We start from the raw sequence: 24,274 nt of genomic DNA, 5'->3' as shown, positions 1-24,274 counted from the left end.
TGCTAGGAATTCAACCCGCCACCATCAGACATAAGACTATGTGCTAATGAGCCAGATTACTGAGGCCATCATACAAGTCCATTAAATATTATATTCATAGTCTCAGCACTGTCCAGTAATAAACTAACAAGTAGAGTTTATACTATGGGTAATAAATGACAGCTATAAATATTTGCATACATTTGTTTAAATAAAATACATTTGTCTAATATAAGTGACACAGACATGGATTCTAAGATTATTGGAAGGTGACAGAGTGTATTTAAACTTATTTGGCACTTTTGGCATTTAAATGTGGCACCCGCATACGCTAACGGTTTACGTTGGCGGGGCACCAGTGCAGAATTTTAAGAGGAGCAATGAAGTTAGGTCACTTGGCACTGGAAATTTACTACGATGGTTCCAGGGAAAACCGCGAAAACGTTGCCCTCACATTGTACTTTGCTAGTAATGAGATTAGTAGTCCCAATTACTAACAATCCTCTTCCACTGTAATTAATAATTAGGATACTAATGTTGTCTTAAAATTAATATTAATGTATAATATTTATCGCATTGTATTCTTAAAAGATTACCTACACGGAGAAGTTGTACTACCGAGTCTGCTTATGGAATTCAGTTGAATGATTCCAAATATCTTTATTAATTTAGGTTTATTACCAACTTATGATATGTCAAATAAAATCTATCGTACCTTGGGAGTGCTTTCGTGCTAAGAAAAACCGACAAGAAACTCTACTCTAATTCTTTTCAAATGATTGTTTACTTGTTTATAAAACTACATATTCATTTTTAAATTCAAATTAGGGAGAATAGAGTAACGCTTAGCATACACTATTGCCATTTTGTCAAAAGTAAATAATCTCATAAGTAGCCGTAACCCGAAGTTAGTGATTACCAGTACCAGTGTTCCATGTGCACTATAATTTTATTTCAGGTTATGGAAGCAGACAGTAGTACAAAGAAACGCGCACGCGGTGTCCTCGAGTTGAGCGCGTCTCACGCCGCGATCAAGAGCAGTATGTGTGCCCCGACTGTATTCCGCATGCGCTTGGCTGCGCGCGCACTCACACTCAGCTCGCACGGCAGGTGTACGTGCGGACACCAGGATTCAGCTGTGAGTCTTCTGCTAGTCTTTCATTACACATACTTATACACTATTCACATTTACGAATAGTTTATTTTACAAAAGGAGACACAATACAAGTGAGCGACCCTTTTTGGTCTATATAAACCTGAAGTATGATGAGCCCGCTGTTCCTCAGTATATTAACATCGGCCTTGTGTTATAACAAAAAAAGTATTTTTGTACCAACACAATACAATGTTTAAAATCAACACTACACACAGCACACCGCCTTACTTTCAATGGTCGCGGGTTCGATTCCTCGCACGGCACAATAATGTGTATTCATGAGTATGATTGTTTGTATCCATCTGGGTGTTTTCTATGTATAATATGCATGTATTTACGAAAAAAATATATCTATGTATTTGTATCAGTTATCTAGTACCCATAACACAAGCTTTAGCTAGCTTAACTTGTGTCTAGACGGCGCTGTGTTAATTGTTCTGAGATTATTTATTGATTTACTTAAAATATTGTGTTTTTTATTCCAATTACTTTGAAAGAAGAAATAAACAAGTATGAAGTCTAGTTATTTCATATACAACTGGTACAAAGTTATAAACTCGGCTGGTTATTATATGTTTTTACTGTACCTACATCTTGCTGAAATATTCCTTTATCGTTGATTAAAACTTACTAAATAGTATAAAATGAATAAGCCATCCGCGTGTATTGAAATTAAATTATTTATTTACTCGAGCACACGATCCATAATGAGGTTTTATAAACATTTAGAATATCTTACTTCTGCCAATAAAATTTTAAATGTCATGTAATATATTAAATCCTCTATTATTTCTTCTGGCTACTGAACATCACTCTAATTTATAATACATTCATTATCATTAATATCATACATTATCGGACAGACATTCTAAATGTTGTTAATGTTATTTTAATATAACTCAATGATCGCTTTGAAAGTGTGAAATCGCGGCCCGGTATTAATATAATGTATGTATTCAACTGAATGAAACCGGTAGGGGCCACTATTATTCTGTATTTTGATTAAAATGCAATATATTCTTTGTTTGGACCTGGTCTGGTCTGCTTGCCCAACCTGGGGTGCACGATCAAGGTCGCTGCGCACTATTAAAAGGGTTCGAATATTGTTCAACCGAAATCATTTCACGGCGGCCACCGAGGACGACGGACGTTCTCGGTGGTCGCCTCTATTTTCTTGTTTTCTTTACTTTTCATTATTCATTCTTTATCTCAATTTTACAAATTAGCTGACTGTCTGTTTTTTTTTTTTGAGATTAAAGATTTGTCTTCAGCAGTGTAAGCATCAACTTTAAACCTGAAAAGGTAACAGGACAAACAGATATTACAGTCCGTAAGCCCTTTATGTAACAGTCCGATAGTTTAGGAGGCTATATGTGTAGTTTAAAATATAATAATCATACTTTTTATGTTTTGTTGTTGCAGAATAAAGAAGAGCCAATAATATATCTATGTAAAAGTCAAACCGATGAGGAAGATGGAGCGTGGAGCTGGCCAGAGGAAGATATGTACGATGGCAAGGTGGAGACGGCTGAGGCAGTAGATGAGGGCTATCAGGAATCGCCTGAGCACACCTCGGTGAGAGAAATACAGTATCCTCAGAGAAACCTATTCTTGAACGCCACCTCTAATATTCTATGTATTAGTCTGTATTCATTTGTTTTACATACTTCTGTTTTTTCCCGCTCGGTTTTTCTCTCTCGTATACATCGCCTTACTTTTCGCTGACCGTTACGTTTCACACTGCAACAACGTAACTAATCCCACATTAGTATAGATTTTTATTTTCGACATTCTAATGTCATAAACAATGTACTCCATTTATTCATAATTTAAAAGAACTATGTCCGCTGGCAGGTCACTTCCCACGATCTTCCGTCAGTATTTTTAAATGTTGACAAACAACTCTAATTTATTTGTTATTCTGCTTGATATAATGCTATGTCTTGGTCTTCCTCTTCACATCATTCTTTCTATATTTTCTCATGCTGTTTTAAGTATCCCAACAGTTTCCCCGTCTTTTATCAATGGTGTTTATGGTCTATCTCTTTCTCATTAACTATTTGTAGTACTTTATCGTTTCTTACATTATTTTTTCAACAAATTTTTCCATCCTTCTCCAACACCACATTTCAATAGCTTTTAATTTGACCCTTTCCATTTAAATTAATGTTCATATCTCATCGTAATATCGTCATATCAACATCATAAGTAGTTTTCGAAAGGTCTGTAACATAGTAAGACCCAAAAGGTGCATATATATCATTTAATGATTTTTTTGCCATAGCTATTCTCATTGTATTGTAGCTATCACATTATAGTACATCTGGATTAGTAAATAGTATACTATATCTTTTTGACAAATGAGGTGATGGCCCACCTGATGATAAACAATAATCGTTGTCTATGTACATAAGCACCAACACGGACATCATGTTATCATGGACACCTCTCGTGTGTTGTTATCATGAAATCTGTGTCATAACTGGATAAGATCTAGTGATGTGATGGATTTCACTGCCTAATCGATATTCTACAACTGAAACATGGCTTACAAAGCAGTTGATAATAGATTTTTATTGCGATATACGTCTTATACCCAGACACATTGATATTATATATATTTTATTACTTGTTTAAACATGTCAGTTTTTTAATTAATTCTTTTTATTATACTTGCAATATATAATTTTTTATATACTTATGTATTGTAATTATATTAAAGCAATATATTTGTAATATCCATTTGATTTGATCATGCAGTCTCAGTTCCGATCTATGGCGGAACCAGCACACGAATCACAGCCGCTAGAACAGATCAGAATACCTGACAGACAAGAACCTGATGAAGATAACGATTTCTGGCACAAAATGGCGCCCGTGCTAAGCGTGGACTACAACCACGAGAGGTCGTCACCGCAATTACACACCAACCCTTATGACAACCCGCCACTAGATTTTCAGTATAGGTAAGTGTTGTTGTATGTCATAATATTTATTAGACAATAAATCGTTCGGTATACAAAAATATATATAAAAATTCATACTAAAAAATAGAATGTGAATATGAACTATAAAAGTATATGGCTAGTATGTCTGCTACACTAAGTTTGTACGTTGGTCCTAGCATATAGTCTAGACTCGGTAGTCTAGTTTTTGTGAACAATCGGAAAGCCATTAGCCACTAAAAGTACAAAGTTTTGTTTTCTATCTATAAACATTCATAGACATGTCACAGATAAACAAAAGCCAGGCAAAAATAATTATTAATATTTCTTAAGACAAACGCGAATCGTCGGGTATTAATAAATAAATTCACGGGGTATAGGAAATAAAAGTGTTGTTGTCTCAACACACAAATTGACCACTGGAATAGTCACTAAACCTACCTAATTAGTTAGCTATATGTAACACTAAACAAGCTAAGTAGTTACAGCAGTATCCCAAAAAGACAGCATATATAATAATAATAATAATAATAATAATAATAATAATCTCAGGACAATTCACACAGCGCCATCTAGACCCAAGTTAAGCTAGCTAAAGCTTGTGTTATGGGTACTAGATAACTGATACGAATACATAGATATTTTTTTTTTGTAAATACATACATATTATACATAGAAAACACCCAGACCGATACAAACAATCATACTCATGAATACAAATGTTTGTGCCGTGCGAGGAATCGAACCCGCGACCATCGGTCGTAAAGCGGTGTGCTAGACCACTAGACCACCGAGGTCGTCAATATAATAATAAAATAAATATATACATTATAATGAGTCGTTGCTTACGTATGGTACCTCGTCTACAATATTTTGATCGCCATGCAAATTTAATTACAAATTGTATTCTAGTGTATACATACTAGTTACTGTGTACCAGTCCTACTCATCTGTAGTAGCTAGCTGGACTGGAACTGGACAGTAGGGATAGTAAAAAACGCAGGCACGTCATGGGCACAAAATGTCATATGTTAATAAAAAATTTTGAAAGGCTGTAAAGTGTAATACGTACTGCATTTTATAAAATTTTATAGGTGGCGATATAAACAAACAAGTGCATGCGTTCAACACATTAAACTTAATTTCACATTATCGTCACATGACAGATACTTACTCTACCGCCAAATATACATTTTTCATTAGGTGGACCCACAGTTCATATAATTAATAACACTCCATATGTATATAGTGACTGGGTGGAGTCGTCCAATATGCGAATCGTGTTGGAACCAGTCAAGTTTCGCCTCTGCATGGGACTTATACACCGGTTGAATGCTGTAAATATTATATTCAAGGAACTCCCACCAGTGCCGCAAGCGGGTAAGAATTTTCTGTTTTTCAGTATTGATATTTTCAAATCTAAATATGAATGTGTAATACTAGGTGTATTATGAATAGATATTCATGTACGTCTATTACACACTTGTATATGTAAAATCTACCGACAATTCGGAGTACTTTCGTGCTAAATAATGAAAAGATACTCAGCTCTTATTCTTTTCAAATGAGCTTGTACATGATTCCAAAAACCCATATTTATTTTTAGATTTAATTAGAGAGTATTGTGTGACCACCAGTTTTTGCTATTTAATTTTTTAAAAAGGACCCAGGAAAATTCACCTAAACTGCATCTAATCCCAAGCAAAGCAGGCTCGTGTTACTGCTTTTTTTTAAATACATATACACTCGCGAACAACCAAATCGACTCAAGCACTCTGCTCTACATTCAAACGTTGTTCTAAATAAAAGTCGGCATGGTCTTCTCACACTAGAAGATAGACGTAAAGTAAAGTATATGTGTCTACTTCACGATATCGTACGTGGTCGTTTTGACTGCGAGGAGCTGGTAGCTGCCGTGTCTTACCGTACACCGTCGCGCCGCACACGGCACACCCCGCTTTTGGCAGTACCTCGCCGTGCCTTAAACTATGCAACTAACTCACCCCTCGCTAGAATTCCTCGTGTATACAATAACGAATTTCATGACGTGGACTTGTTTTTTCACACAAAAGGCACATTTAAAAAGCACATTGTTAAATATATAAGTGACAGCTACGAAGCGATAGTCTAGTATCTATAATATGCACACTGCATACATTGTATGGACAAATTATCGGCATCAGTGTGTAGTATATATTATATGGAGATGTATAGCTTCCACACTCATTCATTCAATCATTTATTTAATTAATTTTTTTTTTTATGTGTTCAGTTTATTTCTTTGATTTCCTATTTTGTTATTTTGTTTTAGCGCAAGCCAATACTACATACTTTGTGTTAATTAAGTGAAACCTATAGTAGCTTTAATTTTACAACATAAGTTAATGTAAATAAAATTGTAACGCTGATTGTAATATTCCATTTGAAAGTTTGAAACTTCAGCTTTTATGAGATGACATCTCATAAAAATTGAATTTTCAAGCTTTACTTGAGTCGTTTGGTTGCTCGCGAGTTTATAATGTACATAGAAAACACCCAGACTAATACAAACAAATTGTTTCTAACGAATACAATGTTTACATCCTGAAAGAAACGATCCCGCGACCATCGGAAGCAAAGCGGTGTGCTATATGGCTAGACCACCGAGACCGTGAATCTATCCCCAGCTCTCAGCTCAGCTGTTGGTTGACCTATATCTTGTGTTTCTGTCAAATATCCTTAAGAATTTGTAATATGAGAAATTGTTAAGAATTTTTTAAAATTATTGTCTATAATTTTTTTCAGATTTACCGATGCGTGTATTAACGGTGGAAGAGTGCGAAGCCCTATCCGACAACCTGCCTCAACGGCGGATTAATATAGAAGCGAGAGGACTACAAGTACGTGTCCACCCGTGGGATCACTCGCCCCACGATCGTCCCATGACAAAACCCATTGTACTAGATCTGGAACTGCCAAACACTACCATTGGGATCAATGGACCTTTATATCCACACAGGTAAAGTTGATTTTGAAAAGACTCAATTAATCTCATGCTTTAGACTCTAGCCTGTTTTGATTTGTGGATTAAATTAGATACAAATCACTTGTGCGCATGATAAATATATCTAAGATACAAATGACATTAAGTAACTCCGTATCTATACATGTTGTTGACACTCTGTAAAGAAATATGAGCGTTCGAAACGTGACCCGTAAGAATTTTTGTCAGCTAAAATAGTTGAGATATGCTACTCAGTATGAAATAGGAACTCACACAGACGAATCTATATAAAGTATACCTCGGTACAATGATCAGCAGCATATACAAAATAAACCCTATAACAAATTATTATATGCAGAAACTTTGTCTTCCTTGTTGTTTATATTTTTTTGACTGAACTGATCTGTTTACGGCATATGCCTGATGGCCTGGATGCCTATCACTACACTGCACTATTCCTTGAATTTTAAAACGAATCCGTATTAAGAGTTGAGTTTTTGACAGTTTTTCTTAGCTCGAAAGCACTCTGAACTGACACATATAAGAGTTTTTAATAGACCTTAGAAGATATTTTGATTTGATTTGTTCTGGCCAGGGTCTGCTCCGCTGCATGCCAGATGCCCGAGGATAGCGGTCCGCTGTGGCAGGGTGCTCGTCTGCACATATCCGCATCAGTAACGTCACTAGAAGCGCGCATAAACTCTCTAGCAGAATCTCAGCGCCGGCCTTGCGCGCACGCAGACTTGCGCATACTCCTACATATACTGCTGAATAAAGAATTCTTTACGAAACGGGAGAGCGTTCAATTTAGTTATTCATTAAAAATACGTGAGTATCTTGCAGCCACATCTCTATCTATTACTGTATACAGGGTTAGTAGCAAAGTGATAAACTTTTGAAACCATATAATTTGAAGTGTATTTTTATTGTACTCTATTACGCGTATATATCTTTTGTTATTACCATTCGTTTTTTAAAGACCCTAGTATCCGTTAAGTCATTTCTTCAATAATCAACAAATAACAGTACATGTAACTTATTTCTCCCACAAATGTTTTTAAGCACTGAAAATTACGAGTTTTCGAAAAACGATAACGCGTCAGCACTTAGTACCAACAAACGACTGCGACCTCACAATTTGTTTTCTTTATAAAAGTTGTGTTGCCAACTTACAAACCAAAAACATAATCATGATTAAGAATGAACACCATTTGTCTATTGTATATATACTGCAGGTGAAGCAAAATTGTGCGGGTCGTCTGCACGGCTGCAGGCTGCGTACCTCGTGCCCGTCTCGCTCATTCGGCAGACGGCTTCCACCGCACTACGGTACACTTCGCTCGCAAAGGACGCATTACACGATTCCGGTAAATTCATATCATTACCATAATACCATTAGTCACAGTGTTAGTTGCCATAGTTCTCGAACACCGCTTAATCGATTTTAATCATATTTGATATGTATGCCATACTTCCTAGATCTGAGATTCGGTTGTTATATATTTTGTATAAGTGATAAGGCAATATTTACTATTTTAGGGTGATAATCGAGAAGCAAGGTTTGTTCATCAAATAATTTAATTCCGACTGAACCCTATTTGTCTAACCTATGCACTACCTCATTAATATAATCGAATTACAAATATCTACATAAATACACTACAGTTTGGATAAAACTTTTATTTTATTTGTGTGTATTAAAAATACTTTCCCTCCTAAATTTTCACCCTTCATTCATTCATTCTTCATTCACCACCAACCCCTATTTTTGAATAGTGATATTAATTTATATAGCAAAATAATATTTGGCGGGTCAGGGAGAAGCAGAATAGGCGATCAGTCCATTGCCGAAATAGTAGTACCGATCGCTGAATTGCATTACTTACGACTGTTACCTTAACTATCATACGTATATTTTCATAAATTATATCCAACTATTCATTACTGTTTCTGAAAATACCTCAGGAAACAAATATTGAACTCGAGTTTTTTAAAGTTTTGAAGGGTTTGAAAGTTTTAACTCATCACTTCGTCTCCACAGTCGACAACACTATCTCTATATAATGAAAACTCAGAGTAAATACTGTAAGCATGTAAAGTATACTAATGAAAAATAATTTTTTTGTTACAATACATAAAATACACGCACAGTAATACATATTTATTTGCAGGATAATGTATTGGTTTGACGTTACAGAGGCCGTGGCGATGGACCTGACGGTGGAGGAGGTGTCAATGCGCGGGTACACCACCCGTCACGTGAACACGCACATACTCTCCGTGCAGTCGGCCCGCGCAACCGCGCTTCATGCACCCAGTGAGTTATTCAAAGCTGCATGTCCCTAAACATTTTTATAGTAAGACGTTTTGTAAGGGAAGGGGCTCTATACAAAACGTGCTACTATGACAATAACTTATCGAACAGGATAAAATTTTGTCCATACGATAAAGCAACTAATATCAATGACTCACATTAGTCAGATTTTCTATAAACTATTATTTTTTAGAATTACATGTAACTGAAAGACTCGATTTTTATTAAATAAAGGACCCATTCGCATGTACAACAGACATTGGAATGATAGTGAATTTTCAGAATAAGTAAAAAAATATCCTTTATTATACTGTAAAAATAAGTAAATAATGAGTAGATCGGAACATAAATATTTACAGCAAAATTTCGCATGAAGTATTCCTATCGCGCTTAAGCGAGGGAAGACCCAAGATCTCTAAACAGAGATGAAATGAACTCTGAAGGTACCAACACACCATTTTCACATCAAATGCAACCCAATCCCCTGTCTTATTCCAATTGTGATGTTTTTGTTTATTTTCTGATGGCCGAATTTTATTAATTTTAGCCAAATAACTATTTAAAAACGATGTACAAACTGCCAGACCTAAGACGTTAGGTCTTAGGTCTGGCAGTTAAGGGTTAAGGGTTAAGACTTAAGGATTAAAAAATCCCCCTGTCCTAATTTTTATACCGCGTTAAGTAAGAGGAATGTGGATTTTTTCACTTTAAATAATATTATAGTTAACGCCATCTGGTGTTAAATATGAGAAATAATTGCTCTACGTACAACAAAGTTCAGTCTATGAATACCATGGCGATTAGATGGCGCTATTTACAATTTTTGTAGTAATATTATCTCATTTTACTTGTAGGATGTGAATTGTAAAAGAATCGAGTAAAAATAACATTTCTTATTTTTCAGAAGATGAAGATGTTAAACAGGCTTGGATCTTCTCTGCGCCGGACGTGCCAACGACGACGTAAGTTTTCTTATATTGATATTTCTAGTATCGGCAACGTGCACGTGACTCCCATGGTATTCCAGGCGACCATAGGCTACAGTAATAATTTACCATTAGAAAGGCTTTATCCTTGATTGTCACCATCGTAGTATGAAACGTGGAGGTAATGGTAAATAAGTTAACAACCCTCCTAGTAGATATACTATCTGTGCATAGATGCACTTTACTGATATGCGGCGAACGCTGTTAATATACTTCTAGCATCGCAGACGTTACGATACCCCTATGGTACTCCTCTATAGTAATTTCTTCGAACTAAGTCGCTAGTGCAACGCCTCTATAGCCTGTGATTTCAATCAATTTATCATATTTCATCTTTGAAATGATAACAAAGTTATTGCCTGAAGAAATATGTTAGGGAGAAGTATTATTTTAATTTATAATAATGGAATGGTACATTGTGCATGTGCCTGCGCTAAGGGTTTATGCTGGCGGAGTCAGTGTTGATAAGATGAGCCTATCATGGCTAATTCACCAGGGATTTATCATGTTTCCAGGGACAACCGCGTGGAGGTTCACCTAAGACTCCACTCCTTTTCATCGTAGCGTGATGTTATATAGCCTCCATAAATGGGCTATTAAATATTTTTTGTAATTGGTTCAATAGATCCAGGGATTACTTCTGCGATGTTACTAACTCACAATCATTACCTTATCATAATATTAGTGTTGATATACTACCCGAGTCTCAAATGAAATTAATAATTTGATTTCATATTTTGTTATCTGTGTCCTGTATGGTTTGGGAGATGGAGTTGTATTAACAACTAACAGCATATATTATAGATATAAAGTATTAGCTGACCTAACAGACATTGTCATGTCTTAACTTTCTTAATTTTTTGATGTGTAACATAGATAAATGGAAGAACACGCTGATCCCAATTGATATTGGAAAAGGAAAATCAGATTATGATGATGATGATCATATAGATGGTGTTGTTATATCCATAGCCTTATATAATGCTCACGAAATATCGCAGCCGCCACCGGAAATAAGGGTGTCATTCTGGTGGGGGCTGCGATTTTCGTACAAACAAAATATATCTATTCATCAGTATGTATGTGTTGACGGTTTCTGTGGTTAATCACACCGGTTGTCCTTACACGGTATAAACATTTGTATTCATGATTATTTGTATACGTCTGAGCGTTATCTATGTATATTATGTATGCATTTACAAAAAAAAGTATTTACTAGACAACAGTATACACATATGTCGTTGGCTAATACACATAGTTTGGGACTAAATGGTGATGTATTAATGTCCTATGTTTTTATTATTATTAAACAATTTAGTTGCCATAGTAAGAGTAATTATTATAATGCGCAGGCCGTACCTTCGTTTCGCTCTACAATGGTGCTCGCAGGCGATCCCTAACTCTTTGGACTACGTGGGAATGTGGACGGAACCCACTGCGGTAGCCATCGACCCGCTCTTCATCGCCTGGCTCGCATACAAACCGACCCTGAAATCTAATATAGGTAAAATGTTAATAACGTAACATATTTGTGCTTATCGTTAAGTTTTCATTATTGTAATGGTTATATAAAAACATAAACCATGTTAGATATCAAAAATATGTTTGTTATATAAGCTTTTCTGTGTCATCTCTTTTTTTGTGTCATCTTGTGGCCTCAACAAAAGGCGACTTTATTTCTTAAAGCTATTACTTACAGACAACCCTATATGCTTTTGAACCCTAAAGTTATCGTTGTAATTATAAAGCTTATTTTCGTAAACACATTCGAATATAATAATGTTTTTTTTTTTCAGAATCTCAGTCAACTGTATTCGCCACTAAAACGATTTCAACGCAATACTTTTTGAGACGTCGTGTCACTCCACCTGTAAGTAAAACTGTTCTATTTTTTTTATACTGCGATGCTGACGTATGCTTGATACGGCCCATCTGATGGTAAACGTTTACTCTGTCCTATGGACGCCTGAAACACCAGGCGTGTCCCTTGCGTCTTGCCTAACCATAAAGAACCGTTAAATGTTTTTCAAGAAGGGTTGAAAAACATAGTAAAAGTACAAATGCAATTGCGCTATGTACAGTTTAGTTCACTCTAGAAGTGCCATGGTGACTACGTGGCGTTAATTACAATATTTCTAATATAGTAGTCTGTAAATATTGGAACCTAAATCTCACTACCAATACGAGTTACATACGAGTCCATTAATATTAATAGAAAGGTTTAGTACTGTAAGTCTGAGTTAGAAGTAAAGTATTGTAACTGATTGCAGTCGTCGAGTGGTCGTGGCGCTAGCAGGGCAGGATCGGGAGGTGCAGAGTTAGTACATGTGAGGCCGCGGAGCGTGGGCTCCAGCAGCGAGCCCAGTGAGAAGAAGGAATCTAAAATACCACTACAGGTAACAAAAAAATTTGTTTTTTGAAGATTCCTTCTTCTGTGAATGTGTAAACGTTAAACGTTATTACTTTTAATTATGTTATTAATACTTTTATTGTCCGTGCCCTCTGACATTACTTCTTCCATGATTATTAAATAACTGTGATAAGGATCTATGTCCATCTTTATCCCATATGTATATGCCAAAATTTTAATGGGATGGTTTAGGTCTGAAAGCGTTTTAAACAAGCTCACTTAATAATAATATACATTTATGTAAATTTGACTGACAATATGAGGATCGAAGAGATCAGAGAGTATTTTTTTATGATAAGGTTGGGCTCAGGAACGAGTGTAAACTTTCCAAAGGAGATATTTCGTTGCATGGGTGGGCTACAACCACATACAATGTGTAGTGGCGTTTCTTCATTAGACCTAGATATTTTATATACAGATTTTCAGATATTGTGGCTATATATAATATATCGTATGCGTGTTCTAGTCAAAGACCGTGGAGCGATTGTGGAGTGGGGAGCGTCTGGTGCGCGCCCACGAGCGTCTCCGGCACATGATGGTGAGCGTGGAGCTGGGACTGGTGGTGGTGTACGTGACTACGCGTACAGCTTCCGCGCTTGACTGTGCCACGGTACGCGATGCGATGGACAGGCACGCTGAAGATGATCACCATGTCATCGCGTTCAGGTATTATTCGGATCCATAGTATTGACTACAATTGAGACCCACATATACACCGATGACCAACAGAATAATACATAATACATAGAGATTGATTGATTGTTAATGATATACATCATATCCCTTACACGATTACAGCTGCTAATACCGTCTCTGATAAAAGGTCGAATTCACGTCATCTAGTCTCGTTTCGCGCACATCACATAATAATATGACATACCGTACAATATTCAATGGGAAATGTCCGGAACAAATTCTTAGCGCATAAACAATATCTTCTCTATGACGGCATGTTGCACATATTTTTCAGTCTCGGTCGCCTGTCGATGCACTCGAGCTCCGTGACGAAGCACTTGTGGCAAGATATAAGACACGACGGACCCACATTTGTAATAAGGAACGTGGATTACAATCGTAAGTATAATAATGACCTTAGAATAATTTACACTGCGCCGTCTAGTCCCAAACTAAGCAAAGATTGTATTATGGGTAGTACACGACTGAAATAAGTTTTTTTTTTGTAAATGCATTAATAAAATACTGAATTGAAATAATACATTCACAAAAAAATTTTTTGAGTGTGTCTATTACTTATTTAATATACATATTACAATTCTGGCTTACCTTGAGACTAGATGACGCTGCTGCTACATTTTTCATTGCTGTTTCGCTCCTATTGGTAATTGCGTGATAGGCTAAAACACTCGGGGATAATATACCTTGCTAATTATTAGGAGAACCGGAGATTACCCCGAAGAAACAAACATACAACCCTTACTTCGTTATACTATTTGTATAGATAAGTTTAGTATTAATATTTATAAATTATTTTTTGCTTTAAAATAATAAAAATGCTCTTTAGTGGACGATGATGAATCATTCCCGTGGAAGATGAGGTTAGCTGATGTCTCGTGTTACACGCTGGCGGAACGGTCGGCTACTGAGGATGCCACCCGTGACAAAAACAAGGTTAGCGGGCTCCGCTCGCAGATCAAGATGACCGGCGTGACACCGAGGACAGTGCTCGAACTGGTCACCACCACCGTCACGTTGTCAGTCGTCACTAAGTCGCTACACATCAAGACAATGACCAAGAAGGAACATAAGAAACACGCCGAGCAGGCGGCGGAGGAAGAGGTGAGGTTTATTTGTTGACTAGCGACCCGCATGGCCTTTACTTGGGTACAATTGTAGCAATATCTATCTTATTTTAAAGCAATAGAAATATTCTAACGATTTTAAAATTAAGCAATTTTGTTGAGTTAACTATATAGTATAAGTTTCAAGTAAAACTTTATGAATACCCAATCAAATTAAATAAAAAATAATTTAAATATATTTACTGCTTATGATCGTCAAGTTTTTTGTATTTATATTTTTTCCCTACTGTTCACATGAATAGAATGAATCTGTATCCTACAGATTCATTCATTCAAAAAAGTACTGGCAGAAGTTTCTTTTTATTTACTCTTTTTTAAAAGCCAATTATTTACCTTATCTACATATATAGAGGTCTATGCCTAACATTAAATATAATGAATTATAATACACAGTACTTATTTCAGCATTATTTTCTTACAGAGAGTAAAATATTTTAAAAGTGGCATGGACTTCAAGCCAGCGACTCTGAAAGAGTTTGTTCGTGGACCAGCCAAGTATGTTATTAAAATTTTGTACATCTTTAGGATGATACACTTAAAGATCATATACACAACTATGATGAGTCAAATCTGCTGTCAGTTTGGAATATATAATAATTTGAACATTGAAGAACTAGTAAGAACCTGTATTAATGTAATAATACAGTTTCAGGTTTAAATAAATCTACAGGAGAAAGCAAAGGGCACATTGTAGGATCTGGTAGCTCTGATCACTATGACTGATTTGTTTTATTCACTCAAGTAACTATTTCATATTTTTGTGAGTTACTTGGCAGATGTATGTGTTCACACATAATCTTAAAATTGTAAATTTGTATAACTGTTTAAAACATCTTCAAGCAAATCTGTCGCTTAAACTGCATTCAAAACAAGCTGTAGAATACATAGATAGATAAATTCTTTATTCACTAATTACAAACACGTACCATACCTGAGGTACAAATAAGATAAATGCACAAATAAAAGATATTGAGGTGGATTTATATGCAGAAAATATGATTAGGCAACCAACTCTGAATAATACTCTACATATAAATCGGTAACGCTGATAATGTGTTGGCTCTTATACTTAAAAATATATATGTATCCTCGTTGATATGTGTGCATATAAAATGATTATTCATTAGTGATTATATATTACATTTATTTCAATAAACAGTATTTCAATTTCTAATAAATTAAATATTTTATTTCAGACGCAGAAAATCAAGCCCAGAGGTGAGTTTCAAATAGATATATACTTCGCTATAAGTAATCAAATAATGTAGATAGATAAATTTAGTAGTAACTGAAGAATTTAGTGTTAAACGTAGTCCCTATGCATCAACACGAGCTGTTCATTGACTACCATGACCAGTAGCGGATATCAAATACATTTTGTCAGTCCGGCGGTAAACATGCTATATCTCACTATTCTAAATATTATGATAATAACCCCATACAATTCACAAAACACCATCTAGCTTAAAGCTAAGCAAACTCATGTTATGGATACTAGACAACTGATAGAATTACTTATAGTATATTTTGTAGGTCTGGATGTATTCTATGTATATTATGACTTACATAATATTAATAAAAAACATCCAGACCGCTATAAACAATTATATTTATGAATACAAATGTTTGGGCTGTGCGAGAAATAGAACACGCGATAATTGAAAGTAAGGCGGTGTGCTAAATCGCTAGAACATCATATAATAATAACTACAGCCAATTCACATAGAGCCATCTAGTCCCAAGCTAAACAGAGCTCAGAATGATTTATCCATTTATTTATGTTATAAACAGCTTATATAACAAGTAAATTAAAAACTAAAATTTGTGTTGATAAAAGTATTTGTATTATTTTAGCCGGAATCAAAGCCACAACAGCCACCTTCTATGCCCACGACTGTTGCCACTGGGCCGGTGGTATCGCTGGGTGTACACGTGCATGCTGACACACCACCTATCATCGTTAGATTAGACTACGACCAGGTATTTTTTTTAATAAACCTTAATTTCTTTGCCTTATCTTAAATTTCAAATTTTTCGATTGAAATTTGAAATTTAAGATAAGGCAACCCATTAGAAAGCATGTTGCTTGGTATAGAAATATGTTAGATAAACGAACGTAGTATAGAGAAACAAATAACACATTAACACAGAAAAATAAAGAAAAAATTAAGTGTCTGTTTGTAATTCCAAATTAACATCTTTCATTAAATAGTGTACTTACTATACATAAGAAATTAATTTAAAAAAATAACAAATTTTGAACAAAGTCTACTGACATTATTATCTTATTACAGGTCCAAATAGTAGGAGCTGCTCTGCACTGTTTCAAGCATATATTGACGTTGCTGCAGACCCCAGCGGTATCTGCGAGGCACGCATTCACTACGGCGGGAGCGTCTCATCGCTCGCTTATAAGGTGTATTATTCATATAAGTATACATTTATATTTCTGAATGAAGAAGACAACGTCTGAATGAGCTCATCATAACTTATTTGACATCATAAATCATGTTAGTTGATTGTTTGTATCGATCTGTTTGTTTTCTATATATATATGTTTTTGTATCTGTTGTCTAGGACCCATAGTACAAGCCCTGTATACCTTGGAACTTATGGCGCTGTGTGGATTGTCCAGCGTTGTTATTATTATTTAAATGCTTTTCATCTGTAGGATATTGCTCTTAATTACTAGATTGGACTATACCTGTAACTTACATTAGATTTTATTTTTCGAAATTATATTTTGTGCAAAACATATACAATTGTACTCATGAATATAAATGTTTTTATGGTGCAAGAATCGAACCCGCGATCATATGACACGGACATTGCGGTTTTTTAGGACTTTTCTCCCACGCACACTTACGATTGCGAAATAATTTACTTGCCGCTGTTTTCACAAGAGATTACAAAATGCGGTTCTTTAAAAAGGATATATTAAGGTTTCTTAAGAAACCGCAACGCGCACGAGACGAGTGTTTCAGGCGTCTACAGACTACGGTAACCGTTTACCATTACATGGGCCGTATGCTTATTTGCCACCATCAATGTTTAAAAAAACTGGTAGTAATGCTAGGTGCTAAATGTCAAAATCAGTACTGCACTGACACCTGCTGAGCAGAGCTGCACACCTGCGGCACCAGCTGAGTAGAGGCCTTTGCAGCTTATAGCGCAATAATAGTTTTTTAATTTCTGATATATTTTTCACACTGTACTATGCTATGCTAATTAAATTATTATAATAATTATTAAAATATTAATCTGTAAAAAAATTATAGATCCGTGTCAGAGTTGGAAGAGCAGAATAGTCAGTCGGAGGATACGCCCAGCGAGAACCGCTCCGAGCTTATATCTATTTTTGAGACGCAGTCCGTTCAACAAAGTAAGAAGTTTTATAGTATTTAATACTTATTTTATACTACCAACCGCCTCGGCTTCGCACGAGTAGTAAAACATTATATTATACACTTGGTCATTCATCAGGAATGACTACTGATATATGAAAACCGCAAGAAAATCAATCAAGACTAGGATAGGTGAGCCAACATTATGAAGCCTGATGCAAATACTTAATTACTTTGTTTTATAAATACATATATAATATACATAATAACCACCTAGGCCAATCCAAAAAAATCGTACTCCAGAATGTTTGCGAAATAGAACCTGCGACCATCAGAAATAAAGCAATGTGAAAAACGGCTCTATCAATCAACCATAGGGCAAACAGATTAGTTGAAAAAAAAGAGTATAAATATAATAATACTTATAAATTAATAATATATATATGGAATACATACATACCTACTAAATATATGTATATATTTGTGTTTATCTTGTAATATATTTCGATTTGACATTAATATTTTCTTTGTATATATGAGTGGTCAAATCAATGAACAGAGCCTGTGAACATGAAGACGTTCTTCTGGTTGCAATGGGTTGTGAGCCGCGCCACTCTGGTGGTGTCCTCGCGGCACGTGAAGCTAGCATTCGACATTGATGACGTCATCTCTACCGTCGACGTCCAACAGCACTACAATCAGATCAAGATCAAACTAGCATCCGCCTCTGTGCGACATTACGAACGGTCAGTGCTTCTTTACACAGTTGTGGCCATTATTTGCCATCCTAAATATCCTTAGAAATGTTTTATATATTTCACGCGGGAATCGATTTTTACGCAGGCATGTAAATGTAGACAAAGAGAATTGACCGAACATAAGAGAAGATTCTTATAGCACATAACTGTTAAGTATAATGCTGGCTACAGTACACAGTTACTAAGATATTTCAATGTAATGTCACTAAACTGTGTAATTACAGTGTATTTTACTATTGTTATTTAGTAATAATAATTAAGATCGATATTTTAATGTACACTCCCATCTGTAATTTGCGTCGATCTCAACCGTCAACATCGTAATATCTCAATACTGATCCTCAAGGAATAAATTCTTTTGTACAGTTTTATAGAATGTGTCACTTTTATATCAACATGTATAATTTTATGGCAACATTTCATTAGAGAGCGAGATCATATAATTACATACAATACATAGGTAGCCTAACAAATAGTATAAATTGCCACATTTGTACAGTACAAGCAGCGACGATTGGGCCGCTGGGGTGCTTCGTGGGCGTGTGTTGGAAGCGCGGGAACCTACAGACGCGAAGCAAGACAACCACTTCCTCGCGATCACCGTCACACAAGCACAGTGAGTGCATTTGTTTATGCAGATATCACATATAACAATTAAATATTTTTTTATTTATTTATTTAAAACTTTATTGACCAATAAATTATGGTACAAAAGGCGGACTTAATGCTATAGGCATTCTCTACCAGTCAACCTTCAGGAAGTGCAGAAATACTTGATGGTACCTTAACATTAATTATATAAATAACATACATACAAATATTAGACTAAACTAAAACTAAACAAGAATAGAATACACACGAATATTAATTTTAAATTACATACGAACATATATATACAACATACATACAATACACAATATATATACATACATTCAATATGATGAATACATTACTTGTTCTATGACAATAAACTTAGAAGATGAGCATGAACATTTTTTTTAAAAGTATACTTATTGTAGATAGTTTGAATGCGTTCAGGGAGTGAGTTCAAAAATAAAAAAGTTACACAGTAAAATATAAACTTTATTCCTATATATGTATAATTAATGGTAAAAGGAGTAATGGTACTATTAGTGATGGTATACACTAAAGTTGAGGTGTGTTTAGTGACCACACGTAAACTTTAAATGAAAATCAATGCGTTATGAAAATAATGTTAATGGCGCACTAGTGTAAAGTATATAAACCGTACATATATAATAATAATAACAACATTCAGCATTACATCAGCAACAGTAGTTAAATATATGCTTAAACTTTTAAGTTATATATAGTACAAATATATAACTTAAAAGTTTAAGCATGCTGGTACCGCTGAATGTGGCCTCCATTCAGCATTTATACTGTATTATAACCAACCAACCACGAACCATCACGCCATAAATCGTCTATAACAGACGCTTAAGCCATTATATATATATAACCAAGTTATACCTCAGCGCTGATTTTAAAGGCAATATATTCTCACACTTCTACTCCATATATGTTTTGACATCTCTCATGTCTGTATTGTGCATTTATATACAAAAAAAAATGTACACTACTAGGTTTCACTAGCCGAAGGGTCTAGACAGGTAAAAACTTTTATATACCATAAAATTATTCGTGTTAAGGCCCGGTAAACAATATAAATAATGTGTAGTAAACAAGAAAATTTAAAATAAATATAAATGTATATTAGATTTTCTATTCAATTTTCCATTCTTACAGAATATCGAATCTACCGCCTAGTTGGAAAGAAGAATTGCACCCGAAGTTACTAGAGAAAAAAACCGTAAGGAATATTTTATAGTTTTTTAAGTTTGATATAAGTGGTTGCTTGTGCTCTCGTACAAGAATATAAAATAATCACTTCTAATGATAGTATTTTTATATTTTCTTTTATCTTATTTTGCTCCACCATCATTGTTACAAATATTAAGCAGCAATTGTATGGCATCCCTACATGGGTTATTACAAAACAAAATATCGTCAGTTAATTTTGTTTCTACATAGTCTAGCAACTTCAGGTATTACATTTAAATCACGTTTTTAAGCGCGAAAAAAACGTTACCCGATAATCAAGTTTTTATAACAGTTGATACTGTATCATACTAGTGGTCGATTGAATGGTACAGTAGACCTTTTTGACTGTGAGATGACATTGATATAAAGAATGAAAATGTATTTAATGAAAACAAAATCTCAGCTCTGCCAAGGTTATAGCTCCCCTTTCCTTCTGATGGTAACGGATTCGATTCCTCGCACCGAACATATATTTATATTTATTAGTAAGTATGATTTTATATTCATCTGGGTGTTTTGTATATATATTATTATTATTATGTATGTATTTATAAAGTATGCAAGTGTTTTTGTGAATAGTCTAGGACCTATAACACAAGTTGTTTGGGAGAGTTTATTATTATTATAATTATTGAGTAGTGTTGTTGAAGTAAATTTTGTTTATATTAGAGTGCGGACAGCATGTGGGAGATTTATGCGACACTAGCGCCGTTGGAAGTGGTGGTGCGGCCGAGCGTGCTTGAGAACATCGTGTCGCTTGTGCATCAGATGTGCCCGCGGTCCTACTGCCCGCTACAAGCGCAAGTGGAACCCAGGTGAAGTTTTAATGCATGGTAATGGAATGCTGCATCCTCCTAACAGTTTATACTGGCGGGGCACCATTAGAGAACGATAAAATAGGTCAGGTCAATTAGCGCATATTGGCTAATGGAAATTTACCGTGAATTTTCCAAGAATAGTATAGTAAGGTTTCTTAAAAGTCGGCATCGCGCGTACGCTATATTTACCATCAGATTGATTGTATGTTTGTATGCTACTACAGCAGTATAAAAAACCACAATAGTTGCAAGGAAGAACCGGGTAGAGGTCAAGTTGATATAGTACATTGCTAGCAATGGGGTTTTTAGTCCACATTACAATCCCCCACCCCCTCCCCGCAGGTTCGTCGTTATTAACCAATTTACAAACACATAATTTACAAATATATGAAGTACAGAAAAAATATATGTACAAAAAACAGACATGGATGTGACTCTATGTAAATTTTCCTTTCACCATATACATATTGAGTACAGTGAATAATAAATTTATTGATAACATTTTTAGTTTTTTTATGTAATAAAAACACATTCACTTCAACAACCATTGACATAATCACAAATCAGATAAGAAATGTACTCTGTTAATAGCTACGCTTTGACAGTAACGCTGCTTTAGTTTCGGCGGTAGCGGATTCGATTCTCGAATCATACTGTCATTTGTATTTATGAGTGTGATTGTTTATTGCAAAGCAGCATTATTATATATGTTTCGGTCACGTCGCTCGCGGCTGGAATCACATGATGATATCCTGTATATAGACAACTAGTGGATCATGAACTAGTTGCAATTCTAATTTAAAAAAATAAATATTTGTTGTTTTTAACGTATTGTATAACATCAATTTCAGAGTTTCAACGTGGCAGTGGCCGTTCTGCTACATCACTGCCGGCGGCTTGCGTCTCCTCGTCACCGCTGAGGATGAATACAAAGAGAACGATGACACTTTTATGTTTGTGGTATGTTATAAATTCAACATTTACTGAACAGACGCGACGGGATTGCATCTCATGTTCCACTATGAAAGAGTATTCAGCAACTCATCACTCGCTGTAGTCCTAGAGGATCACATGATGACAATAACAGTCGGAATTGAATCACCAATAGAGAAGCTCGTAAAACTTCCAGTAGTCACACATGCGGTGCATTTAACTTAAATAATATAAATCCATTAAGTAGTTAAATGGACATCCGCAAAATAACACCTAATTCGATAAAATCACATAATGACGTTATGTCCGTAGTGTTGTTTATGTATTTAAATGATGATGGACAATTACTAGTGTGTATACCCTTGTAATATTTCTATCAACGTCTAACGTTTAACGTATTTCTATCTCCACATAACATAGATTTCTTTCTTCAGTGTAAAGTCAGTCCTCTTTATGACTCCCTCGTTGAGTGTACTCATTCCTAATACGCCATGTAGCACACTATCGTTTAAACTTACTAATCTAGTACGTTTGTCACACCCAAATACTCACTACCTAGATAGTGTAAGATGACTACGACTACCTATGTACAATGCGCAGAGTTAAGGTTCATAGTTAAGGTAGAAAAATGTCTATCGGCTAAGCTAGTGTATTGTAAAATTAATATACGTATATTTTAGTAGACTACTTTGTTACAGGTGGGGAAGATCACGGTGAACCCGCACCCGGAGAATCCTATTTGCAGGTACTTTAAATAATGGTAGTAGATAGATATGAGGATATTGAATATAACTAACTTAATTTACTGAAACAAATAGTTAATAATAGTTTGTGCATATTTTATACTGATCTAGAAACATTATTACATTTTAACACATAATTCGCAAATTGGTGTTTGATATTTTTTCTATACGTAGCACGTAAAAAAAGTAAAGGAAATTTTATGATACTACTGAATTCATCATACTATTAACCCTAATATAAACATCCAAAAATTGAATTTTATCACCGTTTTTCTTGTTGTTTTTTTTCCTCGAAGCGGTGTGTATATTTTATACAACAAAAATACCATAAGTATATCTGTTAGTTGTTATTAGGTGAGTTTGTTTACATTATTTCACGTTGTGTCGCCACATGTTTTCAGTTACATCAGTGCATACGTATTATGCCGACGTGATGATAGATGGCGCTGGAGAAATTCCGTCTAAATCGCGCTATGATTGCATTTTGCTGTTCGTATAAGGGTTATGCATTTCATAGCTCGTAGTTCTCTGTTCAACAGTGTGTAACTATTACTTTGTTACATTGTTGAACAGGAACAGTAAAAATAAAAACTTAACATACCCCTTCGACGACTATGGGTACGTACGTTACGTTATGCACCCGTATGTGTGTATGTGTCCCCAAGGTAAACATAATATCTCGAAAACAATTTAATAATATTGGCATTTAGTTTACTTTATTACTTGTATGTTTTCTAAACATCACTTCAATGTATTGGCAATATATATCTAATATGTTATCAGTCTGAACAAATAGTATGCAGATTCATAATCAGATGCGATATTGTAAAAGTTTTTCTGAATATAAAAGAAGATTAGAAATAGAGCGCTAATTGTATAACAGAATTATTATGTATTAAGTACGTTATTATTGTTTTTATAGATAAGAAAACAATGTTTGTGTCTTATGAAGATATCTCATTATAAACTCAAAGGGACATGTGTGTCCCCTATTGGCATTGAGTAGTACTGTTTATGAGAAATAGTTCAGTTGACATAAATATACTGTCACCACTGTTATCCCAGGTGGGGTAGGCAGAAGTATTTTTAAATGTCAGTGTTGTGGTGAACGAAACTTTGGCATGTTAAGCCTGGTATATTTGAATCCAAGTAGGTACACGATGGACTAACTGACCTGACCTCATGCTCATCTTATCATCCTCCACTGGTGCCCGGCCAGCGTAAACCGTTAGCGCAGGCG

The 24,274-nt window shown here is 35.1% G+C and overlaps 1 protein-coding gene across 1 annotated transcript in view; it reads left to right on the top strand.

Annotated features, from left to right (window-relative positions):
* LOC131853119 (intermembrane lipid transfer protein VPS13B) overlaps positions 1–24,274 on the top strand; it is a 78,744-nt gene that overhangs the window by 4,900 nt on the left and 49,570 nt on the right. The window contains exons 8-33 of the mRNA XM_059203933.1: positions 938–1,117; positions 2,558–2,710; positions 3,896–4,101; positions 5,330–5,460; positions 6,865–7,078; positions 7,659–7,891; positions 8,299–8,430; positions 9,261–9,380; positions 10,282–10,339; positions 11,716–11,867; positions 12,160–12,233; positions 12,634–12,770; positions 13,248–13,439; positions 13,744–13,847; positions 14,296–14,570; positions 15,015–15,088; positions 15,790–15,811; positions 16,448–16,573; positions 16,888–17,009; positions 17,872–17,975; positions 18,497–18,683; positions 19,195–19,311; positions 20,466–20,529; positions 21,210–21,355; positions 22,210–22,318; positions 22,990–23,036. Of these exons, the coding sequence (XP_059059916.1) occupies positions 938–1,117; positions 2,558–2,710; positions 3,896–4,101; positions 5,330–5,460; positions 6,865–7,078; positions 7,659–7,891; positions 8,299–8,430; positions 9,261–9,380; positions 10,282–10,339; positions 11,716–11,867; positions 12,160–12,233; positions 12,634–12,770; positions 13,248–13,439; positions 13,744–13,847; positions 14,296–14,570; positions 15,015–15,088; positions 15,790–15,811; positions 16,448–16,573; positions 16,888–17,009; positions 17,872–17,975; positions 18,497–18,683; positions 19,195–19,311; positions 20,466–20,529; positions 21,210–21,355; positions 22,210–22,318; positions 22,990–23,036 (3,479 nt within the window). The remainder of the gene's footprint in view (positions 1–937; positions 1,118–2,557; positions 2,711–3,895; positions 4,102–5,329; positions 5,461–6,864; positions 7,079–7,658; positions 7,892–8,298; positions 8,431–9,260; positions 9,381–10,281; positions 10,340–11,715; positions 11,868–12,159; positions 12,234–12,633; positions 12,771–13,247; positions 13,440–13,743; positions 13,848–14,295; positions 14,571–15,014; positions 15,089–15,789; positions 15,812–16,447; positions 16,574–16,887; positions 17,010–17,871; positions 17,976–18,496; positions 18,684–19,194; positions 19,312–20,465; positions 20,530–21,209; positions 21,356–22,209; positions 22,319–22,989; positions 23,037–24,274) is intronic.

This window comes from Achroia grisella, unplaced genomic scaffold (assembly GCF_030625045.1).
Source record: "Achroia grisella isolate CSIRO2021 unplaced genomic scaffold, CSIRO_AGI_Agris_v1 utg874, whole genome shotgun sequence".
In the NCBI taxonomy this organism is placed as follows: domain Eukaryota; kingdom Metazoa; phylum Arthropoda; class Insecta; order Lepidoptera; family Pyralidae; genus Achroia; species Achroia grisella.
This window is presented reverse-complemented; position numbering and strand designations above follow the sequence as displayed.